Below are 25,587 nucleotides of genomic sequence, written 5' to 3'. Positions count from 1 at the left end.
GCATTCATCTTTTTAGACAGATCAGGAGGGAGAGAGGGAGGGAGAGAGAGAAACATCCATGTGAGAGAGACCCATCGACTGGTTGCCACCCACACGACCCTAACCAGGCCACGGATCAACTGCAATTGAGGTATAAACTGCAATTGAGATATGTGCCCTTAGCGGGAACCGAACCCAGGATCCTCCTGGTCCGCGGACCAATGCTCTAACCACTAAGCAAATCCGGCCAGGGCGGTATCATTCTTATATTATTGTTCATTAAAGCCATGAGTGTGAGTGCAGTTGCAAAGGAAAAGGATTTGGAAATTTGGAAAAGCATGACACATTGAAGTTTCTGACTGAAAAATGGGGAGATGAAAATTTTAAGAAATGAGTCAAGGTTAGTGATCTTTAAAGAATTTTATTTATTTATTTTTTATAAATTTTTTATTTATTTTTTTGTTACAGATATTTTACCTTTTTTACCCCATTGGCACCCCCCACCCCACCCAAGAATTTTAAAGCTACGTTAAAACACTTAGACTTTATCCAAAGAAGAACAGGGAAGCATGAAAATGTTTAAGGCAACAGCAATATGAGATATTAATTTTAAGAAATATGCCCTGGCCAGTTTGGCTCAGCAGTTAGAGTGTCAACCTGCAGGTCAAAGAGCCTCAGGTTCAATTCCAGTATAGGGCATCTACCTTGGATGCGGTTCCATCCCCGGCCCTGGTCAGGGTCATGTGGGAAGCAACCAATTAATGTGTCTCTCTCACATCAGTCTCTGTCTCTCTGTCTCTCTGTCTCTCTCTCTCTCCCCCTTTCCCCCTCTCCCCCCATCCCTCCCTCCCTCCCTCCCTTCCAGTCTATCTGAAGATAAATGGAAAAATATCCCCAGGTGAGGATTTAAAGAAAAAATAAAAATAAATAACAAAATACTTTTGACTCCAATGTGGAAGAAGTATGACTAAGTAAGGAAAGACCCAAGGCAAAAAGACAGTTTAGGAAGCTACTCTGGTATTCTTGGAGAGGTGATGATGGCTCTAACTAGAAAAAGTGGATGGATCTGAGAATGGATTTGAGAACTATTTTGAATGTATTTAGGGTCCAAAGATGAGATCTGGTCATTCTTATATTTGTTAGCCTTTTTTTTTTTTCTCCAGTGTAGAGTCTGTTTTATTATTTTTCTTTTTTTAATCCTCACCCAAGGACATGTTTTTCTTGATTTTAGATAGAGAGGAAGGGAGAGGGAGAGAGAGAGAAACATGGATTTAAGAGAGAAGCATAGGTTGGTTGTCTCCAATATGTACCCTGACGGGAGTTTATGAATCGTGACCAGGAATCGAACCCACAACCTGGATTTATGCTCTGACTAGGAATCAAACCCGCGACCTTTTGGTGGTGTCCCAAACGACAGTCCAATCAACGGAGCCACATTAGCCAGGGCCCATGTTTTATTATTTCAATTGTTCTCTAGCTAAAACCTTAAATTCCTTTGCCTCTTGGCCTTTCTATCATGTCTGCCTGGAAAAACTCTAGCCCCAAAATAAATCCAATCACCATCCTTCTGACGGTCTCAGTACCAAGCAACTGACCACTAATGGAGAAAATCACAAAAGAGCTGAAATTAGTATCTCTCTCTGTTTATGGTCACCAATCTCAACTGGATGACCCCCAAAAGTTTAAGACAATCTTCTACATTTTACTACTCTTCTCAATAACAGTTTTATACTGTCTCTACCTTTCTTTTCTTTTTTTTCTTGCAGAATTTTATTTTATTTTATTTTTGTTACAGATGTTTCTCCTATCTCTACCTTTCTTAACTCTGACTCACCTCCCCACTCCCTAGCACCTTTTCAGGTAATTATTTTGGGGGAAATTATCTGGCCTGATATTTCACATAGAAGGAACTCCCTTAGAATTCCACCACTGAATCTATAACTCTGTCTGCTTTTGCACCTATCTTCTCTTCTTTTAATCTGAATCAATGAAGAACATACCTCTTCTCCTTTCTAGTGTCATCTGTCCTTGGATCCTTTCCCCTCCCACTTCTGCATGTACCTCAATCCACTGGATTATCCTTCTCTCCTGTATTTTTTTACTTAATAGTTTGTAAAATCTTTCAAACATATCCTGAACGCTCTAGTTAAAATTGTAAAGAAAAAAATCTTAATCACCGTAACAAAATTCATCCATGAATATTTTGTTTTAGTGTTGCTTCTACTTAGAGGTCCCCCTGATACACCTGTTTGTGCTGGATGCCTTTGCACTGTGCTTGCAGGGCACCTACCCATCCCCGCATCTCTCATACTGTGTGTTGAGTTCAGTCTGCTACAAGACTGGGAACTGATTAAGGGCACATTGTATCTTGTCAGTTTTTGTAATTCAGCAGAGTACCCTTCCTCCCTCACCACAGTGGCAAAATTAAAGGTAAGTCAGAATAAAATTGTTTGGGAAACTGTCAGATAGACCAATGAAGAATCTCAAAGGTCTATACGCTGCTGAAATCTTCCATGACCCATTTCTTTTCACTCATAGTCTATCCCTTTCACATAGGCTCCTCTTCCCCTATTTTGTACTTTCCCCCTCAATGTTTCTTTTTTGTTGTTTGTTTAATTTTTTTTCTTTATTGATTTTAGAGAGAGGGGAAGGGAGAAGGAGAGATAGAAACATCAATGAGAGAGAACATAGATTGGCCGCCTCCTGCATTCTCCCCATTGGGGATTTGGCCCACAACCTGGGCATGTGCCCTGACCAGGAATAGAACAGGTGACCTCTTGGTTCATGGGTGGAAGCTCAACTACCGAGCCTCAGGGGCCAGGCTCCCTCAATGTTTCATAATAAAAAGGGGAGATATTTGATTTTCTGGCTCCTTTGTATGATCTTTCCTTCTTGCGGTCCTTGGTCTCTGTCCAAGCCACTTTCTATGACCCCAGTCGCTAATTTTTCCTTTGTGTGTGACAACCTACATCGTGTCTGTGTGCTTTTTGCAGCTATCACCTGAGGAGTTGTGGGTAAATACTCCTGGCGGGAGACTGTAGAATACACAGAAACACAAGTTTTGTACCAGAAAGCCGGTAACGCTCTGCTCAACACTCCACACTCCCAAATCCAGGGCCACCCTCAGCCTCTAGGACCGGGAGACCGCCGGGTCCCGGGGCGTGGCTTCGCCTGGTGGACTGCTGCCCTGGATTGGCTCCGAAGGGCCGGCCCCCGGCCAACCAGGCAATCAGGCGCGGGGGCGTTGTCCAAGGATGGGCTTCCTGCTTCCCGCCTCCCACGAGCGGGTTCCCGGGCTGAGGCGCCTCTGGAACGACACTTGTTCTCCACGTGTACTGCCCCTCGTCCTCTGGGCCAGAAGACCAGGCGGAACATGGCCTCGGTCACTGTGGCAGCAGCAAGACGGAGCCTGGGTCGGGCCCCTCCGTTCCTCCTCCAGCGCGGCTACCAGACCGAAAAGGGTGTCTATGGATACCGTCCGAGGAAACCTGAGAGCCAGGAACCCCGAAGCGGCCTGGCGCGCCCGCCAGGTCCGGGATGGGGCTGGGGTCGGGCCCGGGCTGTGGGCATGGGTGCTGGGGAGGCCGGGGATCCTTCCTGCCGGGCCTGCAGTGGTGTGCTGTTGTGGGGGAGGTCGGGGCTTCAGGGGTCTGCAGTCTGTGCAGGCTGGTGAAGAGGAAGGGGAGGGGAGGGGGCAGAGAGGCAGGCGTGGGTGTTGTCAGTGTTGGGGTCATCCCCCGCCCCCCAGCCTCGGTAGTTGAGGAACTTTGACTTCAGGGTCTCAGCATCGGTTCCTCGCTTGGGTGGTCTTCTCACTTTCCGAGTTCATACCGATTTTGCGAGCTCATGTCTTTTCTTCGGTTGTAAACTTGCGGGAGTTGAGCTCTTTGCGGAGGCGGGGCTACAAGAAAAGTTCTAAGATCTCCCAGCTCCTGGAGTTTAGCCTAGGATACATTTCAGGGCCACGTCCAAGGCCGGTGCGAGCCGGAATGTGAGGGTCACGACTCTACTGCTAGAGTGTGGAGGGCAGTTAGTTGGTGGTCTTGGACCACAGCGTGGTACTTATCATCTGTTTATATCCTCTAGCTGGCCTCTAACTTTAATTTCAGAGTTTAAAACTCTTTGCTGAATTTAGAACCATATTTCTGGAGTTTTAATGGGTTAGAGGACATGAGTGTCAGTTTTCTGGAACCTCTCTCTTATGTTGCATGCTCATGTGCAAAAGATTAATTTTGATTATTTGATTTGTGTGCCAAAGTTATTGTATCCTTATTCATTCTCACAAAGTAAAAGATGAATCCAGATCAATTATCAGATGAAAAGCATTTGGTATCTTTGATCCAGTCATTAGGTTAACAATGAAGATCACCTCCATCATCTAAGCACCTGACCTTTGAATCTTACATCACACACTGGAATCTCAGTATTTTGTCCTTGACCTCAGGGGACATTTGGAATAAACCTGATTTTTTCTCTCTGTCTTGAATGCAATAGGATTTCTTTAGGGAAGGCTTTTGCCAACTACATTGTTAATCCCTTGAGTATAAGACTATATGTATCTTATTTTACTTAGCAAAATGAGTGTAAAAAGTTTTATTTGTCAGTTCTGAAACATAAGTGTGTGTTCAAATCACTTTGAATGATATTTAAAGTGCCAGTTTCCACGCTTCCTTCCCTTACTCTTCCCCCAGGTTCTAATTCAGTGGTCTGAGATGAGGTTTAGGAATATGTATTTTTATCAGGCACCCCAGGTGATTCTCTACCAGGAGGTCCATGATTATCTGTGGCCAAATACTGTTGTAGTCAATAAGAGATGTATGTGTGAAATGTGTTTGACAGTCTCTTCTTCATTTAAGATCATATTAGCATCTGCTCGGTGCACAATTATTGTGAACTCATTTGAGGTTTTCCTTCACAATTTGTTTCTATTTGCTTCCTCACATTATTTTATAATCACTCTTTTTGTAGATCATTTTCTCCTACCTCTCTTACTAGGCTATGTGGGAGAAGAGGCAAGGAGAGTTGCGTATATCACGTCCAATAATATCTCATTGGCCAGAACCTGGTCTTCTGTTTTTATATACATGCAAGGGAAATTAGAAAGCACAGGCTCTGGCCCTGGCCAGTTTTCTCAGTGGTTAGAGCGTCGGCCTGAGGTCCAGAGTGACCCGGGTTCGGGTTCGGTTCCCACTAAGGGCACATACCTCGGTTGCAGTTTGTCCCCGGCCCAGGTTGGGGTCATGCGGGAGGCGGCCACTCAATGTGTCCCTTTCACGTCCATGTTTCTCTCTCTCTCCCTCCCAGTCTACCTGAACAAAAATGGAAAAATGTCCTCAGGTGAGGACAAAAAAAAAAAAAAAGAAAAAGAAAGCAAGCACAGGCTCTGTTCAGGGTGGCCACGAACCAGCTAAAAATTATCTTGAGAAAGAAGAGGAAAATTATCTCTGGAGAATGTGTGGTCCTCTTCATCTGGTCTGGCTGTAACTCCTCATGGTCTAGAATTTTATGAACTGCCACCCACTCCATGTATACACATATGATATATAAAGAAAATTTCAATCTGTAGAAGGAAAGAAAGGGATCTATAGCAGCCACTGGTTCAAATCAGTAACTAAATATTGTTGGGAAGGAATGATAAAAAAGCTCCTTGATGTGATCCTGTAGTAAGTTCATGAGTTTATTTGGCCCTTTAATTCTGCCTTCAGGCTTTGCCTTACAGGTTTTTCTTTATCCATTACCTTCTGTGGCCATCCCTGACATGAACATGCTCTCCTTGGGACTGCACCCCTTTTACAGTCTATTTTGATAGGTTGAGGAGCTTAAGAGTTACTTTAGGGGGTCATCAGTTACAGTTGCTTTTTTTTTCTGGCCAGAGTTAGGATTTCTTTGGCAGTACAATTTTCTTATAAAATTCATAAGTCTTCAGTCTTTTTGCTTCTGGTCATTCCATAAGCAAATTTCCCAAAGGTCTCATCTAGCCCTGGCCGGGTGGCTCAGTTGGTTGGAGCATTCTCCGGTGCACCAAAAAAGTTGCAATTTGATTGCTGGACAGAGCACATACCTAGGTCACAGGTTCAGTCCTGGTTGGGGCATGTATGGGATGCAACTGAATGGTCTTTCTCTTTCACAATGATGTTTTTGTCTCCTTTCTTCTGTCTCTAAAAATCAATTTTTAAAACCATATCCTTGGGTGAGGATTTTTTTAAAATCTCATCTAGACCTAATATTGATTGATCGATTGATTTGAGAGGGGGGAGGAAGGGGGAAAAAGAGAGAGAGAGAGAGAGAGAGAGAGGAAGAGAGAGAAACATCCATTTGTTCTTCCACTTATTTATGCATTCATTAGTTGCTTCTTGTATGTACCCTGACTGGAAATCCAGTCCACAACCTTGGCATATTTGTACCATGCTCTAACCAGTTGAGCTACCTAGCCAGGGCCTCTAGACCTAGTATTTAAGCCAGATAACTTCAGTCTTTTATTTATTGCTTCTGTGTTCTACCCATTCAGGTCCCTAAATTTAATGGTGCTTACCTTGAGATCAACTGAAGTAATAGGCTTGAGTGGGAAGGCGACATCCTTGATCGGATCTTGAAGTCTCAGCTGGCTCCCCTTGTCTAACAGTGATGCTTACTAGAAGGTACTTAAAGAAGGGTTTTGTCGCCCTGACCAGTTTTGCTCAGTGGTTAGAGCGTCAGCCTGCAGTCCAGAGAGACCTGGGTTCGGTTCCCGCTAAGGGCAGGTACCTTGGTTGCAGTTTGTCCCCGGCCCTGGTTGGGCCCTGTGGGTGGCAGCCACTCAATGTGTCCCTTTCACATCGATGTCTCTCTCCCCCCCCCCCACTCTATCTGAACAAAATATCAAAAAATGTCCTCCGGTGAGGATAAAAAAAAAAAAAAGAAGGGTTTTGTCTATTCTCCTGTCTCCTGTTAGACAGCCTTTTCAGAACCACCTTTTTAAAATACTTCTAATTTTCCAAACTTGCCAGGTCTACCTTCTAGGTACTTTGACCACAGACAGAGAGTACCTCCATGCAGAGTGAATTTCCTGCCATCTCTTCTTGCTGATTAACTAGCTCCAACCTGACCTCACCTTTCTCCCAGGACTTTCCTGAAAGTGACAAGAAACAGTGAACACATACTACTGAGCTACAGGATCTGTGAGCATATAGTCTGCCTTTTAGGGTATTGCAGGTGACAGTTTTACCAAGTGTTTTGTCAGATAGTATAACACTGCTCATCAGCTTTCTATTCTGAATTATATGGCTCCTTGGCACCAACTGCCTGGCTGCTAAGCCAGCCATGCATTTTAGGTTCTATTACAGCAGCAAACCACCTTGGGTACCAAATTCTGTATTAGATAGGATGAGTTCAGGGGCTGTGCCAGAGACCTGGAATAATAATGACAAGTAAGATAAGTAAATATCTAAGCTGGTATGACAGCTTTGCTCTACAATGGTATAGGGTGTCAAGCTCCTTCTATGTTGTTCCTTCACCATCCTGTGGGTGCTGCTTTAAACTCTGGTCTAAGGTAGCTCACCACTTTATCCATATATTGGCCAGTAGGAAGGAGGAAATGGGGAAGAGAAGAGAACCAGTCAAGACCCAAAAGTTGCATATATCAGTTCTACTTTCTTCTTATTGGTTAGAACTTAGTCATGTGGCCACACTGGCTACATGGAAGGCTAGGAATGTGTACCTCTATTTTGGGTGGTCATATGCTCAACTACCTGTTACTATAAAAGATAAAGAGAAATGGATATTGGGAGTTATAGCAGTCTCTGCTACAGATGTATTATAAAATTCTGGAGCAAGCACTCCACCTTCAACTTTTTCACTTCATACTTCATATCAAATTTTGAGCACTAGATTTCTTAAAGCCTTACTTTCTTTGTATTTTCACTAACTAGGATCCTAGCCTAGACCTTTAATTCTGGTCTGCTACAAAACAAACAAACAAACAATCAAACAAACAAACAAAAAACCATTTAATTCAAGGGTTCTTAACCTGAGTCCATGAAGCCCTATGAAAAGTTTTCAGAGTGTCTGTGAACTTTGCACAACTCTGTGTGTGTATCTGTTTCTAGGCAAAGGACTCATAGCTTTTATTAAATTCTCAAAGAGATTCATGACTTCAAAAAGGTAAAACTGTTAACTTCTCTGGCATTAAAATGTGTAGTCTAGTTCCCTTCTACTTAGTATAGTCTTTCTAAAAACATTGATTTCACTGAGTTATTTTCTTATTCACATCTCCAAAGGCTCTACTTTGCCTCTCAGAATGAAATCCAAATTCTTTAGCTTGATAGTCAGTATCCTTCATGTGTCTTGACTCATTTTGCCTTTTATTTTATATGTCTCTCCAACATAAATGCCCCCATATCCTAGTCCTTACTAAAAATTCTTCTTCCTCATTCTGTGCCTTTTCACTTTTTACCCAGGGCCCAACTCCATTCCAGTGCTTCCATGATATTTTTCTAGACAACACTTGGCTATCCTGATATGAACTCCTTCAACTCTCAGTATGGATCCCTTTAGACTCTACTGAACTTTTTCTGATTGTGTGTAAAGTAGAGACCTAGTCTTACATTCTTCTTAGCTCTATACTTAACTGAATATTTATTAAATGAGTCATTCCTGCTAAGATATGGAAATGGTTCTGTATATGCAATTCATTTGTGATATTTAGTGCATTTGAATTTTGCATGTACAACCATAACCTCAAGTGCCAAGAAATAAAGCCCTTTATATATTGGGTAATCTACGATATTACTATTACTATATTAGTAACAGTGTGTACTGTGTTTCAGAAAAAATAATAACCTTTTTTTGCTTATGAAGTCAAGTGAGACTTGTGGGTTTTTTCCTTAAATTCTCTGTGTGTGCTTATGGTCAGTTCCATTAATAAGGACAGGAGAATAATGAGGCCACGGACTTGGTTTGATGGGCTCTAGGCTTTTTCATGTCACCTGCCAGTTGTCCTAAAAGGAAGCATGTAGGTTGAGAGGAATAACTGAGTTAGTGTGATGGATCATGTACATAACTTTCATTACTGGCAAAGTAAATTAAAGTAAAAACCCTACTGAAAATGACTCATGGCATCCTTCAACATCAAAGGTGATATAAGAAGAGGGAGGAGGGATAGACAGAGTTATGGTATCTCCCTTCTCCTTTTGGCCCTTCATTAGTCATCTTTCTTCATATGTTTAACTTGTCTGAAAATCATTGCCTTCATAGGATGACTACATCATTCACTAAGACTTTCATTGTATTAGGCTTTAAAGAGATATTGAATTTGCTTCTGGTAACCTTTTGGATGACCATGGTTTTACTAGTTAAAATTTGACCTGTGATGAGCATTCTCTGTGGCTGGCTATTAGTAACAGCATGTACTTTAACCTTTGTAAACCTTAATTTCCAAGTAAACTTGAGTTTATTTATTGACAATCCCAATTTAAAATAAAGGTGGGTTTAGGAGTGGTGATTTACAGATATAGATTTTACTATGGAGAATTTGAATTCTAAAAAAAAGGGCAGAATTTAGTGAGAATCAGGAAGTAGGAGTCACAGGATTTCAAACAGTGTTTGATGGTTACTGACCTTGGCACTGAGCTTTACTAGTTGAAATAAGAGGTTGTAGGTATGTTGCATTTTAGTAACAATAGGAGCCTTTAGTAGAGCCATGGGGAAAATGGTTGAAGAAAATCTTACTGCATTAGAGATTTTGTTTTTATCCTCACCCAAGGACACTCTTGCATTTATCATGAGATAGAGCAGGAGGGAGAGAGGGAGGAAGAGAGAGAGAGAAACATCAATGTGTGAGAGACACATCGAGTGGTTGCCACCCACATGACCCCAACTGGGCCTGGGGACCAACTGCAACCCGGGTACGTGCCCTTAGTGGGAACCGAACCTGGGCCCGAACTTGGGCTGATGCTCTAACTGCAGAGCAAAACCGTCCAGGGCTAGAGTTTTTTTTTATTAATTAATTTATTTTTGTCACAGATGTTTCTTCTTTTTTCCCCCCTAGACACCTACCTCCTGATCCCTCCCCAATCCACAACATTCTTGTCTATGTCTATTGGTTATGCATATATGCATATAAGCTCTTTGGTTTATCTCTTCCCTCCCCCTTTCCTCCCTCCGCTGAGATTTATCAGTCTAAACCATACTCCTTTCTGTGTCTCTGGGTATATTTTGTTCATCAGCTTTTTTTGTTCATTGTATTCCACAAATAAGTGAGATCATGTGATATTTATTTGTCTTTCTCTGAGTGACTTATTTCGCTTAGCATAATACTCTCCAGGTTCCTCCCCTCCATGTTGTCTCAAAGGATAAGAGATCTTTCTTACAGCTGTATAGTATTCCATTGTGTGTATGTACCACAGCTTTTATTTATTTATTTAATTTATTTTTTTACCTTCACCTGAGGACATTTTTTGTTCAGATAGAGTGGGAGGGAGGGAAGGAGGGAGGAGGAGGAGGAGAGAGAGAGAGAGAGAGAGAGAGAGAGAGAGAGAAACATTGATGTGAAAGGGACACATTGAGTGGTTGCCACCCACACGACCCAACCAGGGCCGGGGACAATCTGCAACCAAGGTACGTGCCCTTAGCAGAAACTGAACCCAAGTCTCTCTGGACTGCAGACCAACACTCTAACCACTGAGCAAGACTGGCTAGGGCTGTACCACAGCTTTTTTATCCACTCATCTACTGATGGACACTTGGGCTGTTTCCAGATCTTAGAAATTGTAAATAGTGCTGCTATGAACATAGGGGTACATATATTTTTTCTGATTGGTGTTTTCGGCTTCTTAGGATATATTCCTAGAAGTGGGATCACTGGGTCAAATGGCAGTTCAATTTTTAATTTTTTGAGGAAACACCATATTGGTTTCCATCGTAGCTGCACCAGTCTGCATTCCCACCAGCAGTGTACTAGAGTCCCCTTTTCTCCACACCCTTGCTAGCACTTGTTGTTTGATGATTTGTTGATGGCGGCCATTCTGAGAGTTGTGGGGTGATACCTCATTGTTGTTTTAATTTGCATCTCTCTGATGATTAGTGAAGTTGAGCATTTCTTCATATGTCTCTTGGCCATTTGTATGTCCTGTTTGGAGAGGTGTCTATTTAGGTCCTCTGCCCTTTTTTTTTTTAATCCTCACCGGAGGGGAAGGAGAGAAAGAGAGAGAAACATCGACGTGAAAGGGACACATTGAGTGGCTGCCACCCACACGACCCAACCAGGACCGGGGACAAACTGCAACCGAGGTACGTGCCCTTATCGGGAACCGAACCCGGGTCTCTCGGGACCGCAGGCCGACACTCTAACCGCTGAACCAAACCGGCCAGGGCCTCTGACCATTTTTTAATTGGGTTCTTTGTCTTCCTTTTGTTGAGTTGTATGAATACCCTATATATTTTGGAAATTAACTCTTTATCTTATTGGCAATTATGCTCTCCCATATAATGGGTTCCCGTTCCATTTTGATGCTTATTTCTTTTGCTGTGCAGAAGCTTTTTAGTTTGATGTATTATTTTTTTTTCTTTGGTTCTCTTTCCTTAGACGTTGTATCATTGAAAATTCTGCTGTATGTGATGTCTGAAATTTTATTGCCTACATTTTCTTCTAGGATTTTTATGGATTGATGAGTCACATTTAAGTATTTTATCCATTTTGAGTTTATTCTTGTGTATGGTATAAGTTGGTTGTCTATTTTCATTTTTTTTTTTTTTTTTTTTTTTGCATGTAGCTGTCCAGTTTTTCAAACACCATCTATTAAAGAGGCTGTCTTTACTCCACTGTATGCTCTTGCCACCTTTGTCAAATATTGATTGAGCATAATATCTTGGGTCAATTTCCAGATTCTCTGTTCTGTTCCACTGATCCATATGTCTGTTCTTGTGCCAGTACCAGCCTGTTTTGATTACAATGGCTTTGTAGTATAAACTGATACCTGGTATTGTGATCTCTCCTGCTTTGTTCTTTTTCAAGATTGCTGTGGCTATTCGGGGTTTTTTTTTGGTTCCATACAAACTTTTTGAGTATTTTGTCTAGTTCTGTGAAATATGTGATTGGTATTTTAATGGGGATTGCATTGAATCTATAGATTGCTTTGGGTAGTATGGACATTTTAATGATGTTAATTCTTCCAAGCCATAAATAAGGTATGTGCTTCCACTTTTTTATATCTTCGTCTATTTCTTTTTTCAATGTCCTGTAGTTTTTTGCAAATAGGTCCTTTACTTCTTTGGTTAAGTTTATTCCTAGGTATCTTAATTTTTTTTGCCAGGATGGTAAATAGGATTGTTTTTTTAGTTTCTCTTTCTGTGAGTTCATTATTGGTGTATAAGAATGCCATCAATTTCTGATGTTAATTTTCTATCCTGCTACCTTGTCAAATTCATTTATTAAATTTAGTAGAGTTTTGATGGAGTCTTCAGGGTTTTCTACATACAGTATCATGTCATCTGAAAATAATGACAGTCACTTTCTCTATTCCAATTTGGATTCCTTTTCTTTTTTCTTCATGTCTAATTGCTGTGGCTAAGACTTCCAGTACTATGTTAAATAAGAGTGGCAAAAGTGGGCATCCCTGTCTTGTTCCTATTTTTAAGGGACATGCTTTTAGTTTTTGCCTATTGAGTATGATGTTGGCTGTAGGTTTTTCATATATGGCCTTTATTATGTTGAATTATAATCCCTCTATTCCCACATTGCTGAACGTTTTTATCAGAAATGGGTACTGGATTTTGTTGAATGCTTTTTCAGCATCTATTGATATGATCATATGGTTTTTATCTTTCATTTTGTTTATGTGGTGTATCACATTTATTGACTTTCGAATATTGTACAGCCTTGTGTTCCTGGGATGAATCCCACTTGGTCACGGTTAATAATTTTTTGAATGTATTTCTGGATCCAATTTGCTAGTATTTTATTCAGGATTGTAGCATCTATTTTCATCAAGGATATTGGCCTGTAGTTTTCTTTCTTTGTAGTGTCTTTATCTGATTTTGGAATTAGAATTACACTGGCCTCATAAAACGAGTTTGAAGTCTTCCTTCTTCTTGAATTTTTAGGAATAGTTTGAGGAGAATGAGTGTTAGTTCTTTTTTGAATGCTTGGTAAAACTCCACCATGAAGCCATTTGGGCCCAGGCTTTTGTTTGCTGGGAGTTTCTTGACTATATATTCAATTTCCTTAGTTGTTACTGGTCTGTTCAATTTTTCTATCTCTTCCCGGTTCAGTTTTGGGAGACTGTGTTTCTAGATATTTGTCTTTTTCACCTAGATTGTTCAATTTGTTGGCGTATGATTATTCACAGAATTTTTTAATGATCCTTTGTATTTCTGTGGTGTCAGTTGTTACTTCTCCTCCTTCGTTTCTGATTTTGTTTATTTGGGTCCTCTCTCTCTGTTTCTTAGTGAGTGTGGCTAAGGGTCCATCAATTGTATTAGAGATTTAAAAAAATCTAAATTAGTATGTGGCATAAATGCAGACCAAAAGGGCTGATAACATTAGCTTTTGTACTTAGAAAACAATGTCTCAGTGACTTCTAGCTTTCTCATCCCTTTGTTATAAAAGCTATGGACTTCCCTTTTCAATTTAATTTTTTTTCACTTATAGTTGGTGTAGAGTATTATCTTATTTTCAAGTGTACAACATGGAATTTTTGTTATAGTATAATGGATAAAACACTGGATTGACGTAAAATATTCTTGAATTCAAATTTCAGCTTCTTAATTACCTGTATCACCTTTTTCAAGTCACTTAACCTCTGCAGTTTACTCTTCTGCAGATAAGAACACCTATTTCCAAGTTGTTGCAAGGACTCGGTAAGATTATATGTGTGAAAAATCCAGCACAACGTGTAGCAGAAGTTAGTACTCAATTAATGGTTACTGTCATTTATTATCAACCTGTGACCCTTATGTATCTATTTTAGCAATGATTTAAGAAGGGATTGGGATAAAATAGAAATGGCTAGAACAAGGTTTCTATTTAAAGTTAGGGTTTTCTTGTTGTTTTTTTTGTTTTTACAGAAAAGAAATAGTTGGCAAAAGAGATTTATTTCATAAAGATGTTATGTTTGCGATGGAAAGGGAGTGTATGATATAGAATGAACTCAGCTGCACAGCCTAGGTCTATCTGAGTTTGTTGTACAAAATATAGTATTCTGGTACAAAGTCTTGGCTTCTAATGTGGTTATCTGTGAAGTTCCTAAGTTGAAGCTGGAGGCAGCCATCTCATTTTTTTATGGTTGTAAGAGACTCCAGTTATGAATTTCCATTTCATGGAGTCTTCAGTGTTTTTATAGATAGTTAATGTTCTCACTTGCTTTAAGCATATGAATGGAAATTCACTGTGGATATGATCTAGATATTTCTGGAGGAGGCTATTTATGACCAGATGATGAAAATGAATTGTATTGACTTTTAGTTTAAGCACTAAGTTTAGTTGAGTTTATCTGTCAGTGTGCTTCATGCTGATTAATATGAACAGTATCCTTTCTGATAATAAAACACTATTCAGTGTCCCCATCATGTTTGCTTATAGCAGAAAATAAAGTAATTGATGTAGATATCTCTATCATAATTTCTTTTTTTACTTCCCATAATAGCTAAGATTCTTTTGGTCACAAGCAACAGAATCCAACTCTGGCTATTTTAAACAAAGAGGAGACTTTTTTTTTTTTTTTTTTTTAAAGATACAAGGTATCTCCTAGAACTGAAGTAAACCAGAGCTAGTTCTGGGAATATTGGCAGAAGCTGTGCGTGGGCTCATAGGACACAGCTGTTAGTATACTTGGCTCCAGTGTCATCCATAATGTGTTGGGCGTTTTTCAGGCCATGCCACATTTGGACTTAGCATATAGTTGTACTCAAGGCTAAGATTTACTACAGTGATATAATAGAGATACACAGCTGGATCAGAATGGGAAAAGGCATAGGAAGAGTCTGGAGGAACCATTGTGCAAGCTTTCTTATGCTCTCTTTCCCATGACGGGTAGCAGAATGCATACCTCTTCAAGTGACAAAAACACTGCAACATGTATGCAGTGTTTCTGCCCAGAGAAGCCCATCAGAGCCTTGGCACCCACGGTTTTTTTTATCCTCACCCGAGGACATTTTTCCATTTTTTGCACAGATAGAGTGGGAGGGAGAGAGAGGAAGAGAGAGAGAGAGAGAGAGAAACATCGACGTGAAAGAGGCACATCGAGTGGCTGCCACCCGCACGACCAACCAGGGCCGGGGACAAACTGCAACCGAGGTACATGCCCTTAGCAGGAACCGAACCCGGGTCTCTCTGGACCGCAGGCCGATGCTCTAACCGCTGAACCAAACCGGCCAGGGCTGGCACCCACGGTTTTTATTGGGAGATGTTTCTTTAAGCACCCTCTGCATGTGCCAAAATTCCAAACTCCCACTAGAAAAGCAAGTGTTCAGTATAAACCATATTGTTTGCCCAATCTAGGCATAGTGGACTACCCTTATCAGTTAGAGACAGGTGAGAACATTCCAGAAATCCAAGTTCCCAGACACCAGCCAGAGGCCCATCTTACAAGCAGGCTTTTCGAATGATAGCTGTCTCAGGCTAGTTCTTTTTCTTTTAAAAATTGATTTGAAAGAGAAAGAGAGAGAGAGAGAGAAACATCGATTTGTTGTTCCACTTATTTATGCATTTATTGGTTGCTTTTTGTATGTGCCCTGACCAGGGATCAAACCAGCAACTTTGGTGTAGTGGGACAACGCTCTAACCAACTGAGCTACCCAGCCAGGACTCTCTGTCTTCTTAGGGATTTAACTTAAATTCCTCTGGACTTTTGGAGGTGTCATGAGTTCTAAGTTGTTTGGACAGTATTATGCTTAACATAAAGGTATTCATTTTTCAGTTACAGTAACCCTTTGATTTATACAATAATAGGAAGTTATTTTAATAAAGAATATATGTGTTCTATTGCAGTATTGCCATCCTCTTAAATAGCTTATTTCATATTTTATGTTCTTTAAATGTCCTAATTTAATTATTTTCATTACATATTTTATTGTTTTAAATGTATAAATATTTTGTAACAAATACTTTCATTATTTTCTACAGAAGAAAAACAGCATTTGAAACTAGAAGTTGGTCAGTTAACTTTTTTTTTTTTTAATCCTCACCCGAGGACATTCTTGCATTTATCTTCAGATAGAGCAAAAGGGAGAGAGGGAGGGGGAGAGACAGAGAGAGAAACATCGATGTGAGAGAGACACATCGACTGGTTGCCACCCACATGACCCCAACCCGGGCGGGGGACGAACTGCAACTGAGGTACGTGCCGTTAGCGAGAAAGGAACCCGGGCTTCTCTGATCTGTGGTTCGATGCTCCAACCACTGAGCCAAACTGGCCAGGGCTGGTCAGTTAACTTTTTAGAAAGTCATTGAAGCAAGGATTATCATAAAGACATGAGAGATGCTTCAAGTTATTTATTTATTTATTTTTTATCCTCACCCGAGGACATTTTTCCATTTTTTGCACAGATAGAGTGGGAGGGAGAGAGAGGAAGAGAGAGAGAGAGAGAAACATCGATGTGAAAGGGACACATCGAGTGGCTGCCACCTGCACAACCAACCAGGGCCGGGGACAAACTGCAACCGAGGTACATGCCCTTAGCAGGAACCGAACCCGGGTCTCTCCGGACCGCAGGCCGATGCTCTAACCGCTGAGCCAAACCGGCCAGGGCTATTTTAACCTAAATATTTATATTTTTGTTTGCATCTAGGCAGGTATTTAAAGAGAGCTTGTGAAAGCAATCTGAGTGCAGAATCTTTCTAGGTGTTTATAATTTCTCTCCTAATATTTTACTTTTCCCCACAGCAACTGGCTTAGGAACAAATATAACTGATTGTTACCAGAAGTTAGTCAACTGGTGAGGGCAGACATGCAGGTGTGCTGGAGATAACCCACTAATCAAAAGTTTTCAGAATGCAGTGAGCAGCATGTTCAATGGATACAATTTTTTTTTTATTCCTCAGCCAAAGATATTTTTCTACTTATCAGATAGAGTGGAAGGGAAGGAGAGATATTTTTCTACTTATTATCACATAGAGTGGGAGGGAGGGAAAGAGAGACAGAGAGAAACATCGATGTGATAGAGCTACATTGACTGCCTCCCACATGACCCTACCAGAGCTCATGCAACCAAGGTACGTGTCTTTGACCGGAATCGAACCCGCGACTCAATGGTCAGCAGGCTGACGCTTCAACTGCTGAGCCAAACCGGCCAGGGCTCAATGGATACAATTTAAAGAGCTCTATTGTACGTGTCCACTGTGGAAAACTTAGAAAATATGATAAACAACAAAAAAGAAAAATCCAAAATTTTGACATAGGGTAAATACTAAGTTTTTGGTCTGTTTTATATATATATGAAATATGTATAGATACATACATACATACATATACATATATATGAAGTACATATGTACTAATATGACACTATGTATATATATACTATATAAATAAATATATACTATTTACACATAAACACATTTTAAGAAAAGGCAGGTGCATGCTATATATATATTATAATTTAGTCTTTTCTCATCTAAATAAGCAAATACTTCCTGGTCTGTGTGGCTCAGTTGGTTGAGTGTCAGCTTGTGCACCGAAAGGTCGCTAGTTCGATTCCAGCTTAGAGCACATACCCAGGTTGTGGGCTGGATCCTAGGTCAGGGTGCATGCAGGAGGCAGCCAATAGATGTTTCTCTCTTTCTCTCTCTTCTTTCCTCTCTCTCTAAAATCAATGGTCAGGAGGGTTGTGGGGTGTGCCCAGAGGTGGGAGGAAAATAGGCCTCTCTCTGGCTCTGCCAGAGCAGTAGATACCACATGCTCTTTGTGATCCCTGTTGGCTACTTCATTAAACACACACACGTATGCACAGGGTGGGGCTAAAATAGGTGTATAGTTGTGAATATGTGAAACAGTTTATTCTTATGCAAAACACAGTTTATTCTTGTGTTATTATTTATTAATTATTGTATTATTTTCCATATGAACAACCGTAAGCCTACTTTTTGATCTTTTAATAATGGTTGTTTCATAAAGGCCACACCTTAAAAATACATTCTTTCCTTGGCTCTGTGGCATTGCAAGATCCTGGTTTTCCTCCTAACCACCTCAGTCACTTTTCAGTGGCTCTTTCTTTTTGCTCATCTCTAAAATATTGGTACACTACAGGTCTGCCCAGAGTCACTTTCTCAATCTACTTTCTGGGTGATCTGTACTTCCACGACTTTCGGTATTATCAACAGAACTCCATCTTTAGTGGGGTAAGTCTAATAGTAAACATACAGGGTTACCATCCCCATTCTCATAGCAATCTAGTAGCCCTTTTGAAAACATTCTCAGTAAACATCAAATTATAGAGATCACTGCTCCAGTTTCTAAATGCTCACCAGGTAGGCTTGTAATGATACTCAAGAATGCTTATGTGGGAGTTGGCACAAAAGGACAGTGCCTTTAGACATGGATTATCTAAATTTTAGTCACAAATATGAAGATTTCCTAATTCATAAAATAGCAATTGAGAACTTTAATACGGTTCAGAATAGAACCCTATGGCAATATATAAGACTAACCTTCATCTGGAAATCAGTTCATTTACTGGGATTGTTTGATTAGTATATTAGACATAATATGTGTTCTCCTAACTGCAGTGTTAGTGAAACACACCCTTTACGTATTCAATACATCTCTGTTTTTTCCTCTGTGCCTGTGTCAACAGGTACACTTTGTGGTACGCTGAATACAAACCCAGGCACATAGGTAACTGGAAATCATTGCGTGGCAATACATGTTGAAAAAATGGTCATTAAATATTTGAAAATATGCTAATGGTTTTCTTTGGGTTCTGAAAATAAAAATGTGTATTTTTTTTTTTTATCCTCACCCAAGGACATTTCTCCATTTTTTTGTTCATATAGAGTGGGAGAAAGAGAGAGAGAGAAACATTGATGTGAAAGGGACACATCGAGTGGCTGCCTCCCGCACAACCCAACCAGGGCTGGGGACAAACTGCAACTGAGGTATGTGCCCTTAGCCGGAACTGAACCCGGGTCTCTCTGGACCGACGCTCTAACCGTTGAGCCAAACCGGCCAGGGCAATGCATATTTGTTAAATGTTCAGAAAATTGTGTACCCTCTGTAGCACATCTGCTCATTCTCAAAGGTTGTGCTCAGTTTGTGTAAGACTACCTTAACAAACTGAAGGGTAACTGAATGTGGGCATGAGGGTTTCCCCGCCACAAATTTTAGGACTTCCATGTAGAAAGGAAAGAAAAGTAACTTTTGGCTAAATATGAAATCATCTCAGATTGAATTGGATTCATTGAAAGATAATGGCTCTCCTTTAAGTAGAGGCTGGGGGATCACTCATTTAGGGTTTTACAAAGGGGATTTTTTTTCGCACTATGTGAGTGACATGATAATTTCTAATCTTTTCCTCACCTAAGATTTCATGAGCCTGTGGACTAACTATGTACCTGGGGTCTTTAAGAAACAAACAAACAAAAAAATGTAGCATTCATTTTGTAGTTCTACCTATCTCTATATCTTATGTAAGATGTTGAAAAACACCTTATACAATAAGATAGCGGTTCTCAACCTGTGGGTCGCAACCCCTTTGGGGGTCTAACGACCCTTTCACAGGGGTTGCCTAACACCATCGGAAAACACATATTTCCGATGGCGATTCATAACAGTAGCAAAATTAGAAGTAGCAACGAAAATAATTTTATGGTTGGGGGTCACCACAACATGAGGAACTGTATTAAAGGGTTGCAGCATTAGGAAGGTTGAGAACCACTGCAGTAAGAGAACTAATTATCCATAATCTCTGCATTGTAAGTTATTATCAATTTGAAGTATTTTAATATTTATTCATGTCCATAGTTTTTATTTTATTTTATCCTCACCTGAGGACATTTTTGCATTTATCTTCAGATAGAGCAGGAGGGAGAGAGGAGGGAAGAGAGAGAGAGAAACATCGATGCAAGAGAGACACATGGACTGGTTGCCTCCTGCGCTACCCTGACCAGGGCCAGGGACGAACTGCAACTGAGGTATGTGCCCTTGGGCGGAATTGAACCCGGATCTCATTGATCTGGGGGCCGATGCTCTAACTGCTGAGCCAAACTGGCCAAGGCCATAGTTCTTTTATAAATGTACATTTATAGTTCTATTTACATTTTGTTTAAAAATTTTTTTCTTTATTGATTTTAGTGAGAGAGAAAGAGAGAGGGAGAGAGAGAGAGAAACATCAATGAGAGAGAACATCAATTGGCTGTCTCCTGCACGTCCCCCACTGGGGATCAGGCCCTAACCTGGGCATGTGCCCTAACCAGGAATCGAGCCAGTGACCTTTTAGTGCATGGATCAACACTCAACCACTAAGCCACACCGGCTGGGTACATTTTGTTCGTTTGTTTGTTTATTTATTTATTTATTTAATTTTTATCCTCACCTGAGGACATTTTTTTTATTTTTTGCATTTATCTTCAGATAGAGTAAGAGGGAGAGAGGGGGGAAGAGAGAGAGAGGAACATCAACGTGAGAGAGACATATCAACTGGCTGCCACCCACATGACCTCACCAGGGCCAGGGACAAACTGCAACCGAGGTACATGCTCTTAGCGGGAACCGAACCTGGGACTCTCTGGTCCGCCGACTGATGCTCTTAACTGCTGAGACAAACTGGCCAGGGCACATTTTGTTTTTTAAATGACTTTAGTTATCATGAGATAAATTTAAGGAAATTAGTGTGTTTTCCTGGATTCTGAATCTTTTTTTTTTTTTTAATCCTCACCTGAGGACATTTTTCCATTCATATAGAGTGGGAGGAAGAGAGAGAGAGAGAGAGAGAGAGAGAGAGAGAGAGAGAGAGAAACATCCATGGGAAAGGGACACATCGAGTGGCTGCCACCTGCATGACCCAACCAGGGCCGGGGACAAACTGCAACCAAAGCACGTGCCCTTAGCAGGAACCGAACCCGGGTCTCTCTGGACCGAAGGCCGACACTCCAACCACTGACCCAAACCGGCTAGGGTGGATTCTGAGTCTTTAATGAGTCTTTAATCCTAAAAACCACTGGTAGATGTGGTGGTAGAAGCAATGCATTAAAAATGTGTGAGGCCACAACAGCTTCTTAGAAAACTGATTTTTGTGGTTTGTGGGCATTCCTAAATAGTTTATATTGCTTTCCTAAATTGTTTATATTGCTTTCTTTTCTACTTAAATTAGTTGATCATGGACTTGCCAGACTGGTGACAGTATATTGTGAGCATGGTCATAAAGCTGCCAAAATCAACCCCCTCTTCACTGGACAAGCCCTGCAGGATAATGTGCCTGAAATCCAAGCTCTTGTGCAGACCCTGCAGGGACCCTTTAATACCACAGGTAAAACCCATTGGCAATAGACCTTCCATGTCACATGCGACAATTAACTGCCAACAGAGGTGGGGCTCCTTTCTCTGTTCTCGAAGAACCCATATGCCCACTGGAGCTGAGACTTCCGTGGGGTGTGAGGAGACAATGAGGGGTACTTTCAAGCACTGTTAGGAAGGAGCAGTCTTGAAGTTCTAGAATGGTCTTTCAATAGGGCCCATTTCCTCTGCATTCAAAAACCTATAGACAGATGGCCAACAAGCACATAAAAAAGTCCTCAAGGAAGTGCAAATCAAAACCACAATGAGATATCACTTCACACCTGCTAGAATTGGCTATTACAAAAAAAAAAAAAAAAGATGCAAGGATGTAGAGGAAAGGGAATCCTTGTGCACTGTTGGTGGGAACGTAAATTGGTGCAGCCACTATGGAAAACAGCATGGAGTTTCCTCAGAAAATTAAAAATAGCAACATCATATGATCCAGCAATTCCACTTCTGGGTATTTATCCAAAGGAATTGAAATCAGGATCTTGAAGAGATATTTGCACTTCTATGTTCACTGCAGCATTAGTCAATCAGTATGAAAGATCTAAAGTTCATTGTAAGAAACCATAAAGAATATAAAGTAAATGTTGGTTTGTTAACTCATGTAGGGTTAGGCAAATGACTGATAACTAATTTGATGCTAAGTTAATGACATATAACAAACTTTTCTTTGAGTATCAGGGAGATTTCCTTTTACCTTAAAATGTTGCTTTGGTATCAATATTAACTCATATTAAGACTGTTTAATAATAAACACTATAGATACTATAGATAACATCTGTCCAAACTAATGAATATTTTGGTAGATATATATTTGAGATAAAGGTACGACATAAACTATGTAGCTATGAAGGAGATGAAAAGTGGGTTGAAAGTCTATAGAATCAAAATTTGACATAAAACAGTATAATTCTGTCCTTGTGAAGAAAGATTTTTATTCCTCTTCTAGTTTTACTACTTTATGGCCTTTGACCATATTTTTAGTTTTGCTTCTAGAAAAATATAGATAAACACTGATAATGATTCAGGTTATTTGGAACAAAATGCTATGAATTGAAATAATTTTTTGGTATGTTCTACGATTAGTTACATGCTTGATTCTTCTTTAAGAGGACCTCTTTGATTCCATTTCCTAGGATTATTGAACATGGGGAAGGACGAGGCCTCTCTTGAGGAAGTATTAGCCTATCTCAACCAAATCTACTGTGGGCAGATTTCCATCGAAACCTCCCAACTTCAGAGCCAGGAGGAGAAAGACTGGTTTGCAAAGCGTTTTGAGGAGCTGAAAAGGGAGACATTTACCACAGAAGAGCGAAAACATCTGTCCAAACTAATGCTAGAATCTCAGGTATAAAGGCAGCAGCTAATAAATGGAATAGGTCAACTCATTTCCTATAAAGATATAAATACTGAAGAGAGGAAATTAGGCATTAAATCTCTGAACATACCTCCACTTACTGCCCATTGCATCAACACAACAGACAGTATAACACACCACTTTATTCTGAGCAGGATAAAGGAGATTGCCAAACAACAGAGCTACTGGTTCTCCTCAGAGTCAGAATACATTTTATATGTGTATTTGTTGATTCATTCTATAAAAGATTACAAAATCCTTAAGATCTTCTCTTTTATTCCCTGAAGTGATTAAAAAAAAAACTATGCATGGAAGACTAATCAATATGAATTAATGGAATTGAATATTTGTCAGGGTGATGATCAGGATTCAGGCATACCAAGATGACAAGAAGTTTACTGCCAATAATTCAGACAGTTGGCTAGTTTGTAGCCTTGATAAAATAGTACAGTAGAACCTGATACTAAAACTCAGGTACTGGTTGAGGCAGCAGAAATCTGAGGCCCAGCACCTACTCTACAAGAACACACATTTAAGGGGGCTCCCCTTGGGGTAAGTTATTCTACTTCTCAGGTTATTTTCTCTGCATCCCCTACTGTGGTTGGGTGTCCTTGGCAAGGCTTTCCTGCTGGACTCTGGGTGACATATCTTTCTCTGGGGTAGGAGTGAAGGAGCACAGCAGCAGGCACTTGAAGTACTGGGTGGGGGGCAATGGGGGGTCTTTTTAACAACATACATAAACATGTCTGACTTTGACCTAAGTAGTCAGCTATCTTCCGGTAACTAATGTGTGATGTGATGTTGCATAGGAATTTGACCACTTTTTGGCCACCAAGTTTGCCACAGTGAAGCGATATGGAGGCGAAGGAGCTGAAAGCATGATGGGCTTTTTCCATGAGCTGCTGAAAATGTCAGCCTACAGTGGGATCACCGATGTCATCATTGGGATGCCCCATAGGGGGAGACTTAATTTACTGACAGGCCTTCTGCAGTTCCCTCCAGAGGTAAAATACTTTATGACATGCAGTTGACTCTAACAGAATAAAACTGATGGTAATAATTCTTTTTAGAAAACTGACTAAGCATATGAATCATTGGTCCAGGATATAGTATAGCTTAGTTAATTGATGGAACCCAATGCTGCTGGATAGAATGGGTATTTAGGTTGATTTTCTGCATATCCTTGTATGGATTCTTCTTTCTGGGAAGTTAAAGGTTAGTTTATTTCTTCAAGGATGATATGAATAGATAAATTCTACTCTTTGAAGCACGCTTACTTCATAAAAATTGTTCAAACGAACACAAGGATTTGTGCAATTTTATACAATTTTACCTTACAAGAAGTCAATTTTACCTTTCACTTATTTGTAGAGTTTATAGTTAGTGGGTTGTACTAAAACTAGTGATACATTGCTATCTTAAGAGACCACCCAAGTGAGTGGTTTTAAAGGTAACTGAATCTTGGTATTTCTGTTCAGTCCAGCTCAGCTGCTCTGCTCTGTAAGTCTTTCAAAAGACTTGGGAGTCAGTACTGGAGATCTGATGTCAGGGAACATCAGAGAAATAAGGTTGTGGCCATTATACATGGATAAACCTCACTGATGTTTGTTTTTTTTTAAATCCTTACCTGAGGACATTTTTCCATTTTTTGTTCAGATAGAGTGGGAGGGAGAGAGAGGAAGAGAGAGAGAGAGAGAAACATTGACACAAAAGGGACACATTGAGTGGCCGCCACCCGCATGACCAACCAGGACCGGGGACAAACTGCAACCAAGGTACGCGCTCCTAGTGGGAACCGAACCCGGGTCTCTCTGGACCACAGGCTGATGCTCCAACCACTGAGCCAAACTGGCCAGGGATCATTCCTGTTTTTTTGCCATGGGATTAAAAATAACTACAAATGTTGCCCTGGCCAATTTGGATCAGCAGTTAGAGCACTGGCCTACGGACCAAAGGGTTGCAGGTTTGATTCCTGTCAAAGGCACAAACCTGGGTTGCAGGTTCGATCCCCGGCCCTGGTCAGGGTTGTGCAGGAGGCAACCATCCTATGTCTCTCTCACATCAATGTCTCTCTCTCTCTCTCTCTCTCTCTCTCCCTCTCCCCCCCCCCACAATCCTTTCCTCCCTTCCACTCTCTCTAAAAGTATCAGTGGGAAAATATCCATGGGTGTGGATTAACAGAATAATAATAATAATAATAATAATTACAAGTGTTAAAAGGACTATCAGAGTTAGATGGAGTGAATAAAGCTCATCGAAGGATGTGTTGTCCTTAAGAATATTAGAAAATTGCCCTGGCCAGTTTGGCTCAGCTGTTAGAGCCTTGGCCTGCAGACCGGAGAGTCGTGGGTTCGGTTCCTGCTAAGGGCACATACCTCGGTTGCAGTGTCCCTGGCCCTGGTTGGGATTGTGTGGGTGGCAACCAGTTGATGTGTCTCTCTCACATCGATGTTTCTGTCTCTCTCTTCCCTCCTGCTCTATCTGAAGATAAATGCGAGAAAATGTCCTCAGGTGCAGATAAAAAAAAAAAGAAGAATATTAGAAAATCTATGTGGTATCATGTCTAGGGGCAAAGCTTTACCACTATTACTCATTCCTCAGTGTTTCTGATGCAAAGAGACTGATAATCAGCTTTTAAAAGACAAATACCTTAACCCTGGCCGGTTTGGCTCAGCAGTTGGAGCCTCAGCCTGTGGACCAAAGAGTCGGGGGTTCGATTCCGGTCCCCAGCCCTGGTTGTGGTCATGTGGGAGGCAACCAATCAATATGTTTCTCTCATGT

At 40.8% G+C, this 25,587-nt stretch overlaps 1 protein-coding gene across 1 annotated transcript in view; it reads left to right on the top strand.

Annotated features, from left to right (window-relative positions):
* The first annotated feature begins 3,352 nt into the window (after positions 1-3,352).
* The window catches only part of DHTKD1 (dehydrogenase E1 and transketolase domain containing 1), a 62,754-nt gene continuing 40,519 nt past the window's right edge, over positions 3,353-25,587 (top strand). The window contains exons 1-4 of the mRNA XM_036280816.1: positions 3,353-3,509; positions 21,259-21,414; positions 22,586-22,797; positions 23,616-23,810. Of these exons, the coding sequence (XP_036136709.1) occupies positions 3,353-3,509; positions 21,259-21,414; positions 22,586-22,797; positions 23,616-23,810 (720 nt within the window). The remainder of the gene's footprint in view (positions 3,510-21,258; positions 21,415-22,585; positions 22,798-23,615; positions 23,811-25,587) is intronic.

This window comes from Molossus molossus, unplaced genomic scaffold, assembly GCF_014108415.1.
Source record: "Molossus molossus isolate mMolMol1 unplaced genomic scaffold, mMolMol1.p scaffold_m16_p_1, whole genome shotgun sequence".
NCBI classification, from domain to species: domain Eukaryota; kingdom Metazoa; phylum Chordata; class Mammalia; order Chiroptera; family Molossidae; genus Molossus; species Molossus molossus.
Note: the sequence above shows the minus strand (reverse complement) of the source record. Positions and strands in the feature narration are given on the sequence as shown.